General features: G+C 41.4%; 1 protein-coding gene and 1 long non-coding RNA gene across 2 annotated transcripts; one reads left to right on the plus strand and one right to left on the minus strand.

Moving 5' to 3' along the window:
• The first annotated feature begins 4,520 nt into the window (after positions 1 to 4,520).
• LOC115791244 (uncharacterized) lies at positions 4,521 to 7,043 on the plus strand. Its single transcript, XR_004020852.1, has 2 exons — positions 4,521 to 4,653; positions 6,275 to 7,043. It is a non-coding gene; the product is annotated as an uncharacterized LOC115791244 (long non-coding RNA).
• An 8,765-nt stretch (positions 7,044 to 15,808) lies between these two features.
• Positions 15,809 to 17,862, minus strand: LOC115790508 (S-formylglutathione hydrolase-like). Its single transcript, XM_030744305.1, has 6 exons — positions 17,709 to 17,862; positions 17,361 to 17,485; positions 17,148 to 17,267; positions 16,651 to 16,749; positions 16,339 to 16,506; positions 15,809 to 16,152 (listed from the first exon to the last, which is right to left on the minus strand). Exons 1-6 carry the CDS (start codon positions 17,860 to 17,862, stop codon positions 16,054 to 16,056), a joined length of 765 nt encoding a protein of 254 aa, XP_030600165.1. The 3' UTR covers positions 15,809 to 16,053.
• Positions 17,863 to 18,961: the final 1,099 nt, after the last annotated feature.

Below are 18,961 nucleotides of genomic sequence, written 5' to 3' on the forward strand. Positions count from 1 at the left end.
TAAATACAGTTTAGGGATGTTTTCTGTTCTGCAGTGTCATTGTTTAGGAAAGCATAGGAACCTAAAGCAGAAGTTCATGTATGTAAAATGGGAGATGGCCATAGGACAATTTAATCCCACTAGGATTTGATATGCCTATTTTGATAACCTTTTCAGGTCCAACACGTGAAGGTTTTATGTGATCCTTTCACTCCAGACATTATTTAGGTCTGCACAGCTTTAATAAAAGCACCAAAACAAAAGAAAAGTTAGTAAGTGAACCCCAAGATCATCCATCATCTCCATGTTCCTGTGTTTGAGCTCAGGTCGTTTTATGGCTCACCACATGCAGACTGATACATCATTTTAAAACCATAAAGACACTTTTCTATAACAGTCACTGCAGCAGTGTTACTGGATCAGATCTAATGATATTCCAATACTATCTTTATCACTGAGTAAGTCTACCTGAATCTTCAGAACAACCCTTATTTCCACTGCAGCGGCCTCGGTGCAGCTCCTCCCTTTAAACCAACATTTCTTATTGGCTGCTACAAGCAAACAATCAGTCTTAACAGATGGTGGGTGGGGCCATAGCTGTGTGCTTGTGATGACTATTTTAGGTATGTCTGCTGTCACTGTGTCCGCACCATAGACCTTAAAAAATGTGGACAGAAAAATGAAGACAATGCAGAAGTGCCTGAAACCAGGCAGCCAGATGGATTCCAGTCCTATGGAAGTTTATGGGGAAATATCCACAAACAACATCCGGCTAAGTTTATAGGCTCAGTCGGTCATTTTGGGTCATACTGAATAAAAAAAATTAAGTGTTGTGTGTCAAAATGGAGGCTCATCTGTGGTGTGAAAATACACACTCTGTGACTAACATCTTGTCAATAGCCAATGAGTGGCTGATGTCACGGTATCTTTTATGGTGTCTGTGGTCATCACACCGAAGCAGTAGTAGAAGAAAATGTCTGAAACCGAGTCCAGGTGTAACGGAAAGTTAACTTAGCATCACGTGTCGCTTCGCTGTTTGCATCAGTGCAGACTCGCTACACATGAACTCAAACAGAAATCTCAGTAGGAAAGATGTTCAGCAGCACTGGCTGAGACGGGACTGCACGTGCAGGCATGCTTACAGAAACAGACGTTACAGTTAAGTGATCACTAAATCCTGTGCTGCCTTTGTCTCTCTCTGCCTCTACATCTGCTCCCACATTTCTTCTTTCTCCCTGTCCACCCCCTTTCTCTCATCTCTCTCTCTCCCCCTGCCCCCCCTGTTTTTTCCCCCTCCCTGTTTCTGCTCTCCCAGGACAAACTGTGTCTTCCTCACCACATCCTGGAGGAGAAAGGCCTGGTGTAAATGTGCATCACAGTGCAGGCTCTGGTGGATGAGGCCTCCTCCAAACACTCCGTCTTGACGTGAGCAGTGGAAACGGGCGGAGCTTCAACCAACTGACACGTACCACAAACACACACCTGGATCAAAACGCTGATGTGGTTTCACATGATGCTACAAAAAGCCTCTGATTATTCTGCATAAGTAACAGAGTGGTTTTTTTTGTTGTTGTTGTTGTTGTTTTTGTTTTTTAAAATAGTATTCAAGGATGAAAAATGGCGTTACGGGAACTAAACCCATCAGAAGTGTGTTTGTCTAATAATTCATCAGAGGGAATTTCTGGGACGATTAAGATTTTCCCATCATGCCAAGCAAAAGGCGCTGCTAGAAAACCAGAACCTGATGGTTTAAGCACCTTTAAATCTGCTTCAAGTAAACTGTTTGATTCCTGCTCCTTCAGGTGAACATCACTGAAGGACAAAAACCCAACCACACATTTTTTTTTTAAGGAGTTCTTACACTGGTGGGTACCAAACATTTGAAACATGAAGGCCACTGTGAGAGAAAGAGAAGCTGGATTTTGGGAATAGAAGCGTAATATTTTAGGGAAAAATATCACAAATAATGTGAGAGAGGATGAAATTTTATAAGAAAGAAAAAAGTAATGATACAGTAATATTGCAATTTGGAGGGAGGGGTTATTCATTCATTAATTCACTGATTTACTTAATTTGTCCATTTATTTCCTAAAATATTAAAGATATTATAACTTTATTCTCAAAGTCAGTTTTGGTTCTCTGACTGTGGCTCCAGCTGTTTTAAATCCTCTAAATTAGGAGCTGTTATTCAGTCTGTAGCACCAACTTCACCAGGTTTTATCATGCTGTCTATGCACGCGTCAGAAAATTCTTAAATGATTTGTATTAAATTATCAGTTATGTTTCTACAGATAATTTCTTTTTTGTACTGAGGTTTCTGGTGAAGTGTTTTTGGACCGTGTGAGTAATGAGTGCGCTGCTCTCAGTACCCTGAAAAGAATAAAACCAAAATAGTTTAGTCTTAACTTAGAGGGAGTCGGCTTCTACCTGCAGTTTATATTTAAACACAAAACTATTTATAATCTAAAGAGATGCAGAGAAAAGCCGCTTGAGTTGTTGTATACAGTCAAAGAAGAAAAAGGCCAAAATATTTTTCTCTAATATATTTTAGGTATAATTGTATGTGTTTTTATAAAGTTTTAACATGACTGTGTGGAGTCATGTGAGGCAGGTCTGAGTGTGTGTTCGTCTGGGGACACTAATCTGTGTTGTTCAAGCTTCTGATGGATTGAAGTCCAGGTAATTATTGTTCGGCCTTTTCTCACCCACCATCCTTTTTTTTTGTGTGTGTGTGTGTGTGGGGGGGGAGTCCTTAATGTGGAATTTGTCATGAGATGCAGTTTGCTAATGTGCCAAAACGTGTGGTGGTAGTGAAACAAACAAAAACACCAGTCAGTGTTTCAAGGGGACATTATGCATCAGTGAGGTCATGGATGGATTACTGAGCAGGCCTACAGGCACAGCCCCGGGCACCCATGCCATCAGGGTGGCCCCGCTCAGAGCCCCAGTTTGAAGCGATCAGTTCATTTTCTCTGGAGCAAAAAAAAAAAAAAACAGAAAACAGACATTTTGCCTTCAAAGAGACACAAAATAACTACAAAAAGGCACAAAAACTACAGAAGGACTCAATATGATGACATGGAGACACAAGACGACTACAGAGAGACACAAAATAACTACAAAAAGACCAAAAAAAAGAGACAAAATCTAACCAGTGAGGCTCAGGATGACTACGGAAAAACCACAGAGAAGCTCTGCTGTATTACACACATGATGACTTTAAAAAAAAACAAAAACAGCAGACAAAACATCCACAAGGACCACAAAAATGCTTGTCATGGATCAGAAAACTACAGAGGCTCTGGATGACCTTCTCCTCTGTAGAAGGGGGGGGCTCCACCTGTCGGTGCCCAGAGGCCTGTTGTTGAGTAATCATGTCCATGGCTGAGCTTCTGGGCTCGTAGACCACCTGTATGTGACTTTCAGGGTGAGATGGGTGTGAAGATGAGACCCCATGTAGCTGTAACCCTGGTGCAGACAGTCTCAGACTACACTGTTTTTTTTTTTAACTCTTTAAACACTATGTTAAAAACAAACAAACCCAGGTTTAAAAACTAAAGTCCGATCAGTCTTTTGCTGCTTTGCAGAGTAAATTTGTAGTTGATGGGATAAACGCTCCTCTGTGGGTAAACCGGTTCAACCCTGTGAGGTTCAGGCCGGAGCTGTCGGTGTGTGAGATCAGAGACTGTGTGACTCAGGGTAGGTTTGGCTTTACTACACTGTTGACACTTCATTCCACAGCCTGCTCTGTCATCAGTATCTGTGTGTGTGAGTTTGAGTGCGTGTGTGGAAAACAAGGCAGTTGCCATTGGGCCTTTTGAATCATGTAGTTGTACAGACCTGACTCAGAGTGAGATTTTAAAGGGGCAGTAGGTATTATTATTATTCTGTATGATTCCATTTATTCACAACAGTTCAGTAAATCTGCCAAATAGTGCAACATATCAGACTTATTTCTGTGGTTGGAGACAGGACGGATCATTTGATGCTAGTTAGAATAAGTTACTTAAACCAGGTTAAAAGCAGAGCTGTCATTGTGACTTTTAAAATTCTGGGCTCCGCATAATCACTAACCCATCAGTTTTGCTTTGTAGTGCACAAACATCATCAAGTCAGTGTATTTATAATATCTGATCGATTAATGAAGAGGTCCAGGAGTGGCGTTCACCTCCTGAAGGTCATTCCAGGCAGCCAACCAAAATTCCAGCAGCTACAAGAGGACCTTGTAGTGTTTGCAAGAACCAACCAAAGAATGCAAGCGACCGATGATGATTTATAAATCGATTTTCATATAAATAATATCACTTCATCTCATCTGTCAGCGGTAAAATAGCAGAAACTTTCCTTCCATTTGATAAGGCTGTCAAACCCACGAGACCAGATGAATGAGAACTTCAGTTAGACATTAATTTCCTTTAGACATTAGTTGCTAATAAGTTGCTAATAATCTTGATGAGCTTTTTAATGATTCATAATTCTGTTTTCTTTCTAAAAAAGATGAAACTATGAAAGCATAAGGCTCAGGAAAACAAACACAAATACCCTAAAAGCACACAAAAAAATGTCAAAGGAATCAACCTCATGACAGACTTGACAGCATTAATTCCACATATAAGAAATACACCATTGTTCAGATTTTGCCTCATGACGCTGACTCTGGTGTTATGGCTGAAGGTCAAGTCAAGTTTAGTCAAGTTTATTTATAAAGCACATTTAAAACGACGACGTTGACCAAAGTGCTGTACAAGAACTATAACCCCAAAGACTATACTAAATTAAAAAAAAAAAATAAATAAATTAATAAAATAAAATATATATATAATAATAGATAAATAAATAAAAATAAATAAAATAAAGACATTAAAAGACAATAAATAACATAAAACAACTAAAAACATTTAAAACAAATACCATAAAATACCATGTAGCAATCGTCTAAAAGGAGGTAGTACTGCAGTCAAATGCCAAGGAAAAAAAAATGTGTTTTTAATAAAGATTTAAATGTGTGTATCGTCTGAGCTGTGCGGATATGGAGAGGTAGATCATTCCATAGCTTTGGTGCTGCTGCTGCAAAAGCTCGATCACCTCTCTGTTTTAGTCTGGTTTTAGGCCTCTGTAAGAGCAGCTGGTTAGATGACCTCAAAGCTCTTACAGGGGTGTGACTGTGAAGCAGCTCAGACAGATACAAAGGTGCCAGTCCGTTTAAGGCTTTAAAAGTAAGCAATAAAATCTTAAAATTGATTCTTAAATGGACAGGGAGCCAGTGAAGGGATGACAGGACCGGGGTAATGTGTTCATGCTTTTTTATACCAGTTAAAAGACGAGCTGCCGCATTCTGGACTACCTGCAGGCGGCGCACAGATGATTGATCTATGCCAAAGTACAGGGAGTTACAGTAGTCCAGGCGGGAAGTAATAAAAGCATGAATAACTTTTTCCAGGTCCTGCTGCGGGAGATAAGGTTTTACCTTGGCAATGACTCTAAGTTGGTAAAAACTGATTTTAGTAACAGCACTTATTTGCTTCTCCATTTTAAAATTGCTATGTAAAATGACACCAAGATTTTTTACAGCATCACGACAGTGAGGAGCCAAATGACTCGGAGTGCCAGAGGTGTTGCTTGAGGGGTCAAATTTGCCAAAGCATATGACCTCGGTTTTGTTTTAATTAAGATTTAGGAAATTGTTTCTCATCCAGGACTTAATGTCACTTAGACAGTTCAGCAGGGGTTCCCATGGATCTCTGCTGTTCAGTTTGACGGGCATATACACCTGGATGTCGTCAGCAAAACAGTGGAAAGAAATATTGTGTTTCCTAAAAATTGACCCTAGAGGCAACATATACAATGAGAAAAGAATTGGGCCCAGAATGGACCTTTGAGGCACTCCACAAGAAAGCTTTGCTGCGGTAGAAAAACAGTCTCCTAGATGGACAGAGAAACTCCTGTCAGTAAGATATGATCTGAACCAAGTCAGAACCGTGCCTTTAATGCCAATTTCATGTTCTAGGCGGGACAGAAGGATCTCGTGGTCCACAGTGTCAAAGGCAGCTGACAGATCTAGAAGTACTAAAACTGCGGGGCTACCAGAGTCAACAGTTAAAAGCAGATCGTTAAAAACTCTTAAAAGAGCCGTCTCTGTGCTGTGACGCATTCTAAAACCTGACTGAAACTTTTCCCACATTCCATGTCCACTTAAAAATGCTTGAAGTTGATTAAAAATAACTTTTTCAAGAACCTTGGATAAAAATGGTAATTTAGATATAGGTCTGTAGTTCGAAAGAACATCAGGGTCAAGGTGCGTCTATGGTCACCACTGTCACCCACACGCTGCCCTTTGGTCGGTCTTCGCTGCCGTTTCAGTGTTATCAGTGCGGGAGGTTGTCAGATATCACAACAATTTGAAAAGATGAGACTTTGTGTAAAAAAAAACAAAAAAAAACTTGCAGTCTCTGTGCTTCCTGTTTTGACTTCTTTCCCTCTGCCAGCGCTGATGCTGAGGTTCAGGAGAAGCCTGCAGTGAGTCCTGCGTGCCTCGGTACGCCACCATGATGTCTCAATTTGCGCGTGCAACAACCAATGCGGCCACTTTAAACTACGCTTTAGAGGTTCACTTTTTGTTGAAGCAACAATAAAAATGAGAAAATGCTTTAAACGATATTGAATTGAATATCTGGGACCAGGTGGAAAAATATATTGCATACCTCCAAAGTAAGAAGTAAATACCCTACACTGACAAAAGCTGCTTTTTTTTTTAAAAAAAAAAAGGTTGGACAGTAGACGGAGGTGCAGAAAAGCTCAAATGCTTTAATTTCCCATGTTTCCATGTAGATTGCTCCAAAAGTGTGCCCTCTATATTTTATCAGATAAGTGTGATTACAAATGTACTTCCTGCCCCTTTAAAGCGAGCCTGTGCTTCCACCACATGAAGCGTCTAACACTCTTGGACCAGCAGGTTTGTGTGAATGAGGAATGATGTTTTCGTTTTTTTGTTGTTGTTTGTTGTTTTCTGTGCAGCTTGGAATCCAAAGCTTGAGCTACTTAAAGATTCAGCAGTTATTAAAAAACATGTCTTACATTCTTGATATCGAACCTTTTCGATCTACTAAAGTCCCAACAGTCAGAAAACTACCATAATGAGGATTAGTGCCAGCTTTAGCTGTGATATAAATAAGGGAGCCGGATGATTCCAGTTTGCTGATTTTGAATCTGTATCTACATTTCTTCACATAATCATGGATTTCAGTCATTTTCCACATGATGTCACCGCGTTTAGGGAAAAAGCAATAAAACCAAACTGGCTGCTTCCCCGACAGAATCTGCACTTTAAACTTGTATTTATATCTTTGTTTTGGCAACTGAGAAAATCTGAAATCACCTTTGAAAATGAGCTGGAGAGCTTAAATGGCCAGTGTGTGGTGTTTAAGGGGAGCTACTAGTAGAAATGTAGTATAGTATTGTATTATTGTATGATCACTTGTAAGTGAAACACTGTCTCTAAAGAGGGTGTTTCAGTGACGCTCACTGCAGGAGAGATGTACGCCTCTCGATGCCACTAAATCCTAAAGTTTGAAACATGACGCTGGTGTAAATTATGTAAATGTGTGCCTGCTGAACCTAAAGCAGTGTTTTATTGTTTTTTTTTTCTTAATGTTTCTTCTTTTGTACAAATCTATTGTCCAGAAATGGCCTGTACTCACATTTTTGTACTTTGACTGGGAGCAGATTTAATTTTTATGACTTATTTTCAGGTTTGTTCAAATTTGGATGTAATATACCCTTTTGTAACTCTTTGTGAACATTTGTTTAATTCTTGTTGTACAGCAACTCAAATCTACATGCATGAATAATCCCTGTAACGTCGCCTTAACTGCTGTGAATACTGTATATACTGTACTGTATTTCACTTTATCAGTAAAGACCTCACCTGTTGAAACAAACACCTGCTGCTGGATAACTTTTTGTAAGATCTTTTTCTTTCTCCTCCATTGAATTTTTTTGGGGGGGGCAGGAGTGATACTCTTTAGATGCAGGATTTCTTAGATTGTGAGTCTCCAGGGTAAAAAATGAATCTAGCATGGGTTTAATGGCAGGAGAAACTAGAGCTCCTAGAAAGCACAGGAGAACATGTGCACCTACAGAAACTCTGTCTGGGTTTGAACCCGGGTTTGTTGTGAGGCAATGGTGCGAGTCCACCAAGCTGGGCTGGGAAGTTTAAAAAGATCAAAGCTTGCTAACTCAGTTCAGATTTATTTATATAGTGCCAGTCCACAAAAACAGCTGCTTCACAGTGCTTTAAATTGCAAGGCGAAGGCCCTATAACAGCGATCCCCTTTGAGCAGCACTTGGCAGCAGTGGGGAGGAAGAGCTTCCTTTTAACAGTCAGAACACAAAGTTCATGATGACACAGAACATTATAAGCTTCTGTATTTTTAATCAGTTAAGTTATTTTCCAGACAAATTTCTCAGGGAAGTAAACGTACGTAAGTAAATGTATGTAGCATATATCATATTCCAACATATGTCTGTATGAAAACTAGAGTGCTATTAAAATTGAGGGGACAGATGCATGATGAGCACCCGACTGCCAATCAGCAGTGCTCATCCACACCTACCCCCAAAAACCCTCAATGTCTAAGGTGCAGATAAAACTGAGGGGCAGACAGCAGCGAAGAAGTGAATGGGATCACTTCAGTAGTCCCACCACGCAACTTCTGGGGAACATGTCTGCCCCCTGACGCCTTATGTGTATGGTGACGTGTCGTTAGCCGTAATGTCTATAGTGTAATTAAAAGGGGGAGGGGTGGGTGGCAACGCGGCACAGTGAGCAAAGCCATGATGATGGCCATACTCACTGTGGCCGACCCCCCCCAACTGGGGACAGGCACTCCCTCACCAGACCCCTCACCGGGACAGGCGCACAAAAGGCCAGTCACCCGGCTCAGAGCCGCCACTGCAAGCACCCCAGGTCCCTCACCCCAAGATCGCAAGACCCACCCAGGCCCCCCACCATCACCAACCAGGGCAGACCCACAGACGACAGCCAAAGCCCTCCAGAAGCACAAAGTCAACAGCCGCCCACAGCCCAAACTCTACCCCCAGCCACCTGTAAGGAGCACGGAGAGACGAGACCCCAGTCGACCAAGTTGAAGTACTGGTTCAACTTTTTTACTTGAGTAAAAGTAAAAAAAGTACAGGCTCTGAAATGTACTCAAAGTAAGAAAGTAAAAGTAGCAGGCTGTATAAATGTTGACTTCAGTGAATGAATCTAAGCGTCAGCAGCTTTGATTCAAACTCGTCTCTGCTACACTTCATGTAACTCTGACCATGAACACAGACACTGTGCACCAGTCCAGCACAGAGGTTTACTGTCAATACAGTACAGCAAGGTGACCTGTTTGTATATTATATGGAACATAAATTACATTGTTTTTCCTCTTTAATATGTTTGTATGCAATGAGCCCATCCCGGTGATGGAGGAGACTCCAGTACGATTGTCTCTTATTCAGGGGCGCAGCTATATACTTTCTGAGGTGTATGCAAATACATTCATACACCTGTTATTTTATTACTAGTAATTTAAACTAACCTGAATATTTAAAAGCCTCCTCTTGATACACTGACATAACTTACCAACTGTCTTTAAACCACTTTGAAAAGCTTGAAAAGTGGTCACATATCCAGTCAGAATTATTTAACCAAATATGAGTGGAGGTTCATGTATGTATACTTTTGATCCTGTGAGGAGTAAAGAAAAAAAAAAACAAACTTGTGCACCCAATTCCTGTTTTTTAAAGTCATTAAAGAGAAGGTGATTTTATTTGAACAAACAGTCCTATTTTTAGAGAGGTTCCCCCCATGGCCCAAACACATGCAGTTAGTGGAGTTAGGTTCATTTGTTTTCTTCAATAACTGATGAGCTACTTTGCATATTGTATTAGAAATATTGAGAAAAATATTGCTCCAAAAAGAAAACAAATATTAAGATTTTTGAGAACTGGTTTGTGTACTTATAATTTGGTTTCTAAGGGAACAAGCATTTTTATATTTTTGTATTACTGTAGGGTCTTTACCTTACAATGAAAAAAAGCACCATAAGGCAACTGTTTGCTGTGATTTGGTGCTATATAAATAAAACTGAATTGAACTGAACTGAATTGAATTGAAGTGAAGTGAACTGATATGTACTGCAGGCTCAGTGAGGGCCTGCCAACTATTTTCTGCCCTGGGGTCCCTGAGGAGGTTGATCCGGCACTGAAGACTGTGGCTGAGGAGATGCTGCAAACAGACAGGAGTGGAATGGAATGTTCAGAACTGATGTAACTGTTCTATAGAACCTTATAAAAAGATTCTTTAGGTTCAAATAATTCACTTCACCAACCGACATCGCTGTGTCAACACCTACTTTGAAGAGCTCCAAACAAACTTTTTTGAATATTTTACACCAAAATACAGAAAGAGCACCTCAACCTCCGTCACGAAGATGGACAGAGCAATGGTTAACTGTACTGCAGAGGATGCAACATTTAACCTTTTGGGGCAAACACCCACACTGTTTCAGTGGCCTGTAAATTGTGTCCCCACAGTAGCAGCAGCAGCACCCATCATTCGTCTTGCTGCTCCTTCAAACCTGGTAAGTTCCTGTTCTCACACTGCGTTCTCACACTGCTCTCTCACATGTTCAGCTTCAGTGTTCACATCTAAGAGGCAGGGTAACTTCTGCCACCTGGTCAGTAGATGATACTATTGCAGCTTGTCTGATCACCTGTTCTGTGGTTTGTGTGTTTTCAGTGTAACAATGTGCTCAAACTCCCGAATTACGTGGTCGAGTACCTCCGTCCTATCGGAGAAATGTAAGTAAAACACACAAACACATACATGAGAGAACACAGCTACCGAACACCTGTATCTTCATAAACTCTCTCTTTTCTCTCATATCTGCGTAGGAACGGAGTCTTGGTGTCTGACTTTGCGTCCTTTGCTCCTCCGCTCCGCACACCCTCTCCAAAGTAAGTTTGCTCTGCTGCTTTTAGACCTTTTTTTAGTGGGACTGGCTCATGGTCTACAGCTATCTGTCATTTATCTGCTGATGCCTGAATTATTGTAATCAGCCTCCTTTAATGGTGCTTTGATTCAGCTATACAGATTTACTCCTGTTTTTAAAATACTTTCCTCACAGCTGCACACAGTGGTAACATGCGCTCTTACTCTGTGTTTTACTCCTATAGAAAGAGGAAGCGTGATGGCCACCAGGATGAGGACAGGCCATACGTTAAAAAGCCCCCGAACGCCTTCATGCTCTTTTTGAGGGAGCAGAGAGAAAAAGTGAAGGCAGAATTAAAAATAAACGGGAGTGCGGCTGTGAATGCAGTCGTGGCAGAGAGGGTAAGTGTGTAACTCTGCATAGATTGATGCATCTGTTAATGTTTTATGTTCATGTTTGTGCATGTGTACCAGCTGTCCTGTAGTTATGCGTAGTAGTAGTGTATATGCTGACAGTGTGTTCTTCTGTCCACAGTGGAAGTCCCTGTCAAAGGACCAACAGGACAAATACTTTGAGCAGGCCAATGAGGAGAAAATGCTCCATAGCCAACAACATCCAGGCTGGTCTACTAAAGACAATTATGTAAGTCCAAAGTGAAAACATACATGCCCACATCACTGCACTTTCAGTTTGTGTAAGCTCATCTCATGTGTTTGTGTTTAGGGCAAAAAGAGGATGAGAATTCGGGGCGCGCCCTGCAGCACAGGTAAGAGAAGATTTTTTTTCATATGGACTGAAATGAGAACAAGACAAAAATGCAGTGTTACCAGATCAGATCAAAGATTGTAAATTCTGTGCATTTCAACAGATGACAAATCTATTTGGGAAATATTTTTACGCCTTACTGAGACTTATAACCCTGACCTTCACCTGAAGGTCTGAGTGAGCAGGTTTCTCTTGTTTTAATTTGAATGTTCAGTAGCACTTAAAACGCTAAACTAGTCTCAGTTTTGAGTGCTACTGAACATTCAAATTAAAACAAGAGAAACCTGCTCACTCAGAACCTCAAGTGAAGCTCAGTGTTACTACAGATTTTCAAAACACTGGAAATGTTACAATGACAAAACAACTGTCCTCCAAAACAATACAACTGATGTACAGAACCTCCTCATTTCCTGAAAAACTGATCTCGCTGTGACTCATCTCAAATGCCAATTATTCAATATTTCTATTGTATGTTGCTTACTGCAGATTTAAGAATCAACAGCTTGTCTTGAAGGTATTTTTAAAAGTCTCTGAAGACTCATTGAGTTTCTGTTTGTGTTGCAGCATCTGCACCTAAACCTGTGCAGGAACCTGAACAGGTCAAGTGGCCAAGTGTGAACGTGCCTGCGTATGGCACATTCCACTTGCCGCAAGTAAATCATGTCCCCCCTACAGCTCATACAAACCCCTCTGCATCTACATCATACTCTCCTTATGTTTACCCCTGCATTGGTCCTGCTACTCCTGTGGATTCCCCTCCATCCACAGTTGTACCAACTGAACCAATCGCCACCTTCACTGGCGACACTGCTGAAGACCTGTTATCAGCGCTTGAACACCTCGATCCCCTTCTTCCTGCTCCACTGCCTCAGGAGCCTGTCTTCCGTCACTCAGACCCCTGCTCGGGTCCTGCTGCTCCTGTGGATTCCCCTCCATCCACAGTTGCACCAACTGAACCCATGGCCACGTTTGTCGGCGACACTGCTGAAGACCTGTTATCAGCGTTTGACCACCTCGATGCCTTTCTTCTTGCTCCACTGCCTGAGGAGCCGGTCTTCCTTCACTCAGACCCCTGCTTGGGTCCTGCTACTCCTGTGGATTCCCCTACATCCACTCTGCTGGCCTCTCCAGTCTTAATCAAACCCATGTCTGCCTTCTTCTGCGACCCTGAAGAAGACCTCTTGGCACTGCTGAAATAGATCAGTCCCTGTGCTTTTGCTACAGAGCCTCAGCAGTCCACTGTTCATGCTACTGGAGACTTTATTGAATTTATAATTTAGCGTAACTGAACTTTTTTTTTTAATCTTTATTCATTTGTTAGCACTATTAACTTCTTATCTTTATTAACTTGTTACCTTTATTAACTTCTTATCTTTATTAACTTCTTACCTTTATTAACTTCTTACCTTTATTCGTTATCTTTATTCATTTGTTAGCATTATTAATTTGTTATCTTTATTGACTCGTTACCTTTATTCATTTGTTAGCATTGTTAATTTGTTACCTTTATTAACTTAACTTTATTAAATTGCTACCTTTATTAAATTGTTAATTTATCTTTGTCCTCCTCATATCCTTAAATAAATGAAAACTAAACAAAAGAGGTTTCTGTCAGTATGTACAGCAGCACAGCAGGTACAGGAAGAACTAACTTGTGTTTTTGTGTGTGTAGCCTCATTGCTTCGTGAATGTAGTAATAAACATTTTATTTATAGCTGTTTATCACAGTATTTTAATGATCCCATTGAGTGCCCCCACAAAAATAGTTTTGAAATTGCAATTTTTAACACTCCAAACCTTAGTTAACTCTTTTTTTCTTTTCAAACATATTCATCATACAACACGTGTTCTCTCAGTCTCCACTAGGTGTCAGGGAAAAGCTAGATTAAAAACACTCAAGTCTGTGGGGAATAGTACATATACTGCCTGTGAAAGCACCGATCACTGCAGCTAAGCGTCCAGCTAGCTCAGCATGTCACAGTCTAAACTCAGAAAGGAGCGGGAATCAAACCCTGAATTCAAAAGCTGGTTGGAGCCGCTTATCGGTGACACACTGAAAGGCTGATGCCTATGTGAAACTTGGTCACATGACATCTCAAAAACATACGCAAAAGGCAAAGCCTCACAACAGCCCCACCCAAAGCAATCTGCCATCAATGAGTAAAGGTTTTGATGAATGAATCAATTACATGCGGCAGTTGTAGCAATATTTTTAATCAGCAGATCAGTCCATCTCTCTTCTGCGGCTCAACTGCATGTTCACTTGATATATTTACGGCTCCAAAAACTAAAAATATGAAGGAAAAAAAAGTTTGTACCTAATGGCGTGGTTTCACACTTTCCCTGTATGCACTTTTGAGTTTTTCTCTTTTGCAGAGAAAATAAACAATGAACAACAAACAAGAATTTGACCAAAAGCATTTTCTTACCTTGAAAGCCAACAGAATACTTCATAAGAGATATTGCTGGGTCCAATAACACTCATTATAATATATCCTTGTATTATAAGCATTTATGTTTAACTAGTAAATATAGTTGTGCAGTAAAACATGCTTCCTTACACATCCGAGAGTTTGCACCTGACTGTAGTTTTAAAAACACTGTCACTTTCTGTGATTGGCATTATTATGGTAAGAACCGTAGTCAGACATTCCTGTATGACCATAGGGGTTTCTGGCTAATATTATACTTAACTCGATAACTTGTTAGCTTTATATGCCATGGAAATAACATTGAAGCACACATCCAGCAAAATTCTTATTTTATCCGTCCCAAAAGGCCTGGCTGTTTGTGATTGAAACACCTTTTTGATGCCATTTTTGCTGGGTGGTCATAAAATAAAGAGATTATTAGTATATCAGCTGTGTGATGTCTTACCTCAAACATGCAGCACGGTCTTCATTACAAAAGAACACTGAAGAAATGTTTGAGGTTGAGAAACGATGAAGGTTCTTATGGGAGGTGACGTATATGACCAGTCTGTGTGCAGTGACCGACACCACGCTGCTTTGTGGACTTGAAATGACCAAGCAGTTAAGTTTTTAGTGGCAAAACTAAGTAACCTTTACAATCACTTCAAAAGCCACATTTTTAGGTGTCACAGCCACAAATGCTCATCAGTGTTAAAAATCCCTGCCCTGAAACACCCGAATCACCAGAAGCAAACATCATGTATGAATGCTGAAGCACAATGTTGTATTACCTGCACTGGCATGAAGTACACATGACCAAACAGTGATTATAAAGATCTATTTCAAGTTATCTTTGACATGCTTGTCAATAATTGTCTCCCTCATCTCCAGACACAGTTCTGTGCTGAGCTTTCTGTGGTCAGTGTGGCACACACTGTGATACCAGACAGCACAGTGACTAATTCTCACCTTTTAAATAGACTGATTACAAGCTAGAAGACACCTGTGATGCTAATTACAGGACACACCTTAGTTTAACATGTCCCTGTGGTCAGCTGATTCTCCATCTTTTCTAAGAGTCCAGGCCAGTTTCATTAATTCTGTTGAACCACAATTCAAATCAATGTCTGATTTCAAGTTATTTCAGTGACCATTGTGGGTTTTTCTTTCTTTAATGGAAGGATACCAATAAATTTGTCCATGTCTGTATAAAACTGCACCATCGGGAAACCTGCAAAATAAAAAGGTGCATCAATTCTATCAAGATCTCCAAATTACAAAGTGTCAGCGATTGTAGCTCTCAGTAAGAGCAGCCTGTATGGTATCCTTCCTGATTTGCCTGCCTGATGATGATGATGATGATGATGATGATGATACCCCACCAGGCAAAAATGTGTAAATTCCTAAAATGCTGCTTTTGTACTTAAGTTGCAGCGTAATTGTGACTGCACTGCAGATCCTCTCTGACTGAATAAGCTGTAAAACATCCAACGGGAATTCAATGAGGACAAAACACCAAAATGGATCTGATCAAGTTTTTGTTTTAATTCTGATGAAAAACTGACAGACCTCTGCCCCGACTCAGAGCCTGAAGAAAACCCACATGCTGGCAGTCACAGGAACGTTTCCTGATCTTAGAGACATTGTTGCTGTAACCACAGCTCCCCCCAAAATACTAAAAACAGACGTTTCTCTTCTCATCTCAGACTTCAGGTAAGTGCTTTTTAGAGTGAAGGCACAAAGGCTTCCAAGTGGGATGAAACGTCAGTGACCTGACATGCTTGGTTACAGAGTTGGGTTTCTGAGAAACGGGTACTGAACACGCTCAGTGCTGCAGGAGGTCAGAAGAGAAATGAGACAGAAGAGGTGAGTGATGGCAGCAGAGCAGCAGGCTCAGAGTGGACCGGACTGACGGGTCAAACTGTGGTGGCAGTTGCGGCGTTCAGGTACTTGGCGTGGTGCTTGATGTGGTCGTTCATGAAGGAGTAGATGAAGAAGTAGCTGTGGTCATAGCCCTGCACGAGACAAACACCTCGTTTTAACTCAAGCTGTAGAAGTTTGATGTGCATTACTTCTTTTAAACTGTCTTTGAATAACACTAAATAGCTGCATAAATACAAGACGATCAGAAATGATAAACCAATCAAACTTCTCTCAAATAAAAAGGTTACAATGACAAGCTGCTGTATTAAGGAACGGACCGGCTGCAGCCTGAAGACGACGGGGATTTTCTTCTCGGAGCAGACGGCAATCAGGTTGTCGGGGAGAAGCTGGCTGGCTGACAGGAATTGGTCGTCTTGGCCTTGATCGATGAGGATGTCGAGCTGAGGTTCAGAATACGAAGCCGCCAACACAGTAGCATCGTACGCCTGAAAGAAAGAGTTGGAGAATTAGTGTGATGACCGTAACTGCCCTTTCCTTCTCCTCAGGTGGCTGAATTCTCATCCTCCGAGATTTTCATCCAGCAGTGTGGAGGTAATGTTTTCATAGGCCACAATCTGCAGTGTTCTTACCTCCCATGTGGACCTATCAGAGCCCAGATATCCCGAGAAAGCTTTCTGTCCCCAGGGACACTGCATCGGGTTACAGATGGGAGCGAATGCAGACACAGCCTGCAGGAGACACATCAGAATCCATCAGCACCGTTCAGTCATTCACAAAATGTTTCTACCAATGGGAAGTGAAGAGAGAGGCGAGGCGAGCCTGCAGGTGATGATCTGTGGCATTAAAATGTTTACACAGAGGTTCCCGGAGACAAAGTGAAACAAATGTGAAATGGAGTTTCATGATTGTCGGATTTTTAAAGAGGTTCTTGGAGAAGGCAGCCCTTCCTGTTTATTGACCAATAGTAGAGGAGCTGCAGCAAGAAGGCAGCCCTCCTCATTTGCACAATGAGGCAGAAATGCATACGGTAGACCTTGACTGATCTTTGGGAAAATGAAAACTGATGTCTGTTACAGAATATATAGATTAACTAACTGTCCTCTTGTACAAGTGAAACACACAGTACCTTGTATTTCCCAGGGTTCTTCAGAGCACAGATGAGCGCCCCATGGCCGCCCATGGAGTGGCCGGAGATGGACATCCTCTCTGGGTCGGTGGGGAAGTTAGCGTTGATCAGTTTAGGGAGCTGACAGAGGCAAGAAGATCATTTAAAACACTGAGTGGCTTTAAGTAATTTTGCAGGCTTTTGCAGTGATTGGAAGACTTAAATCCATCACACCTCCTCTGTGACATAGGCGTACATGCGGTAGTTGGTCCTCCACGGTTCCTGGGTGGCGTTGACATAGAAACCAGCACCAGTCCCGAAATCCCAGCTCTCATCCTCCCCTTCAATGTTGCATCCACCTAAGGAAGGACGAGAGATGGCCGATGCACATCTCAGAAAAAAGATCAACACAAATGCTCGAAGAACGCTGAAGAGACCCCACTGAACAAACTGTAGCCTTTATACTCCGCAAAAATTTCATTGAGCAGAACCAAGGCTACAAAACAAAGCGTGGGAATCAACATCAGCACAAAGAGAAAGTGCACTCATGTTAAGGTGCTTTGGGTCAGAGTGGGTTCGTACGTGGGCTGGTGTCCGGAGCTACGATGATGATGCCGTGCACCGCGGCGACGAGCTGACTGCCGGCTTTGGTGATGAAGTTCTGCTCCGTGCACGTCAGGCCTGCGGAGAGACCATGAAAGCTGATCACAACATCACCGCTCCTCTGCACAGGCATTATATCGTACTGTAAGATGATGACATCATCCTCTGGATCGAGCGATGTGCCAATGTGTCCGTTTGATTTAACACTTAATGGTGACAACCGAGGTTTAAGAAAGTCAATATTGTTAGCTTTTACAGGTTTCAGTACAGTTTTGGGAGGATGAGCCATTTTAAAAAAAGAATGCAGATTGTATCGGGAAAAATTAAGCCATTATAAATGGTTCTGGATGGGATGAACTAACTGAAGTCTGAACTAGATCTGGGAATAATATGATCTAAATTCATGCACCTGATCCGCTTTGGATCCCTCCTGCTGTGCAAGTGGACTCAGACATGGTTTGCTGATCCGATTCTGGGTAGGCCCACTAGGAGTGATGTAGGTGATTTTCAGTGGAAAATATGTCAAGATTCATACTCTGAATTTCAGACACCATAACTCTCAAAATGTTGACAGTATTCAAGTCACTTTAAATATATTTACTTCAGTTTTCAAGTCCTAAAAACATTTCAGCCTCAACTTCAAACATTCACATAATTTCCAAGATCCAGACATTTTACCATCAGTGACCTTTTACATCACGACAAATGATTGACCACTGTCGCTGTCTCCGTCCTTACAGCCTGTTGATAAGTGAATGACTCTAAAAGCACTCATGTTACGTACAAAAGATGATGAACTGACATCAAGCTGAGATTTCAGCACTTTTAAAAATGTCTGCAGATGAATTCGCTCCTCTGCTCGCTCTGACAGCAACTTTATGAATGAGGAAATGAATCGGAGTGTCAGACAGGTGGTTCAGGTGCAGCAGGAGGGGTGGAGTCAGAGAGAAACCTGCCAGTGACCAGGTTAGGGTCACAGAACCTGTTACGATGGTAACTGACTCAGAGTTAATTCTGTTTCTGGAACAAAAAAGTTTCCTTCATTTCAGGGTTAACAAAGAGAGTTGTTAGCTAAACCTGCTTCCTGGAATACAGCCTACATCCTGGCTTCCGAGTCCTGCATCTTGGGTCCATCTCCTGTCTGCCATAAAGCCAATCATGACAATTATATTATTTGAAAATAAAATAAATGATTTGATACAAGACAATAAAACATTTCTTCTTAAGTATTT

Source organism: Archocentrus centrarchus, chromosome 13 (genome assembly GCF_007364275.1).
Source record: "Archocentrus centrarchus isolate MPI-CPG fArcCen1 chromosome 13, fArcCen1, whole genome shotgun sequence".
Lineage (NCBI taxonomy): Eukaryota > Metazoa > Chordata > Actinopteri > Cichliformes > Cichlidae > Archocentrus > Archocentrus centrarchus.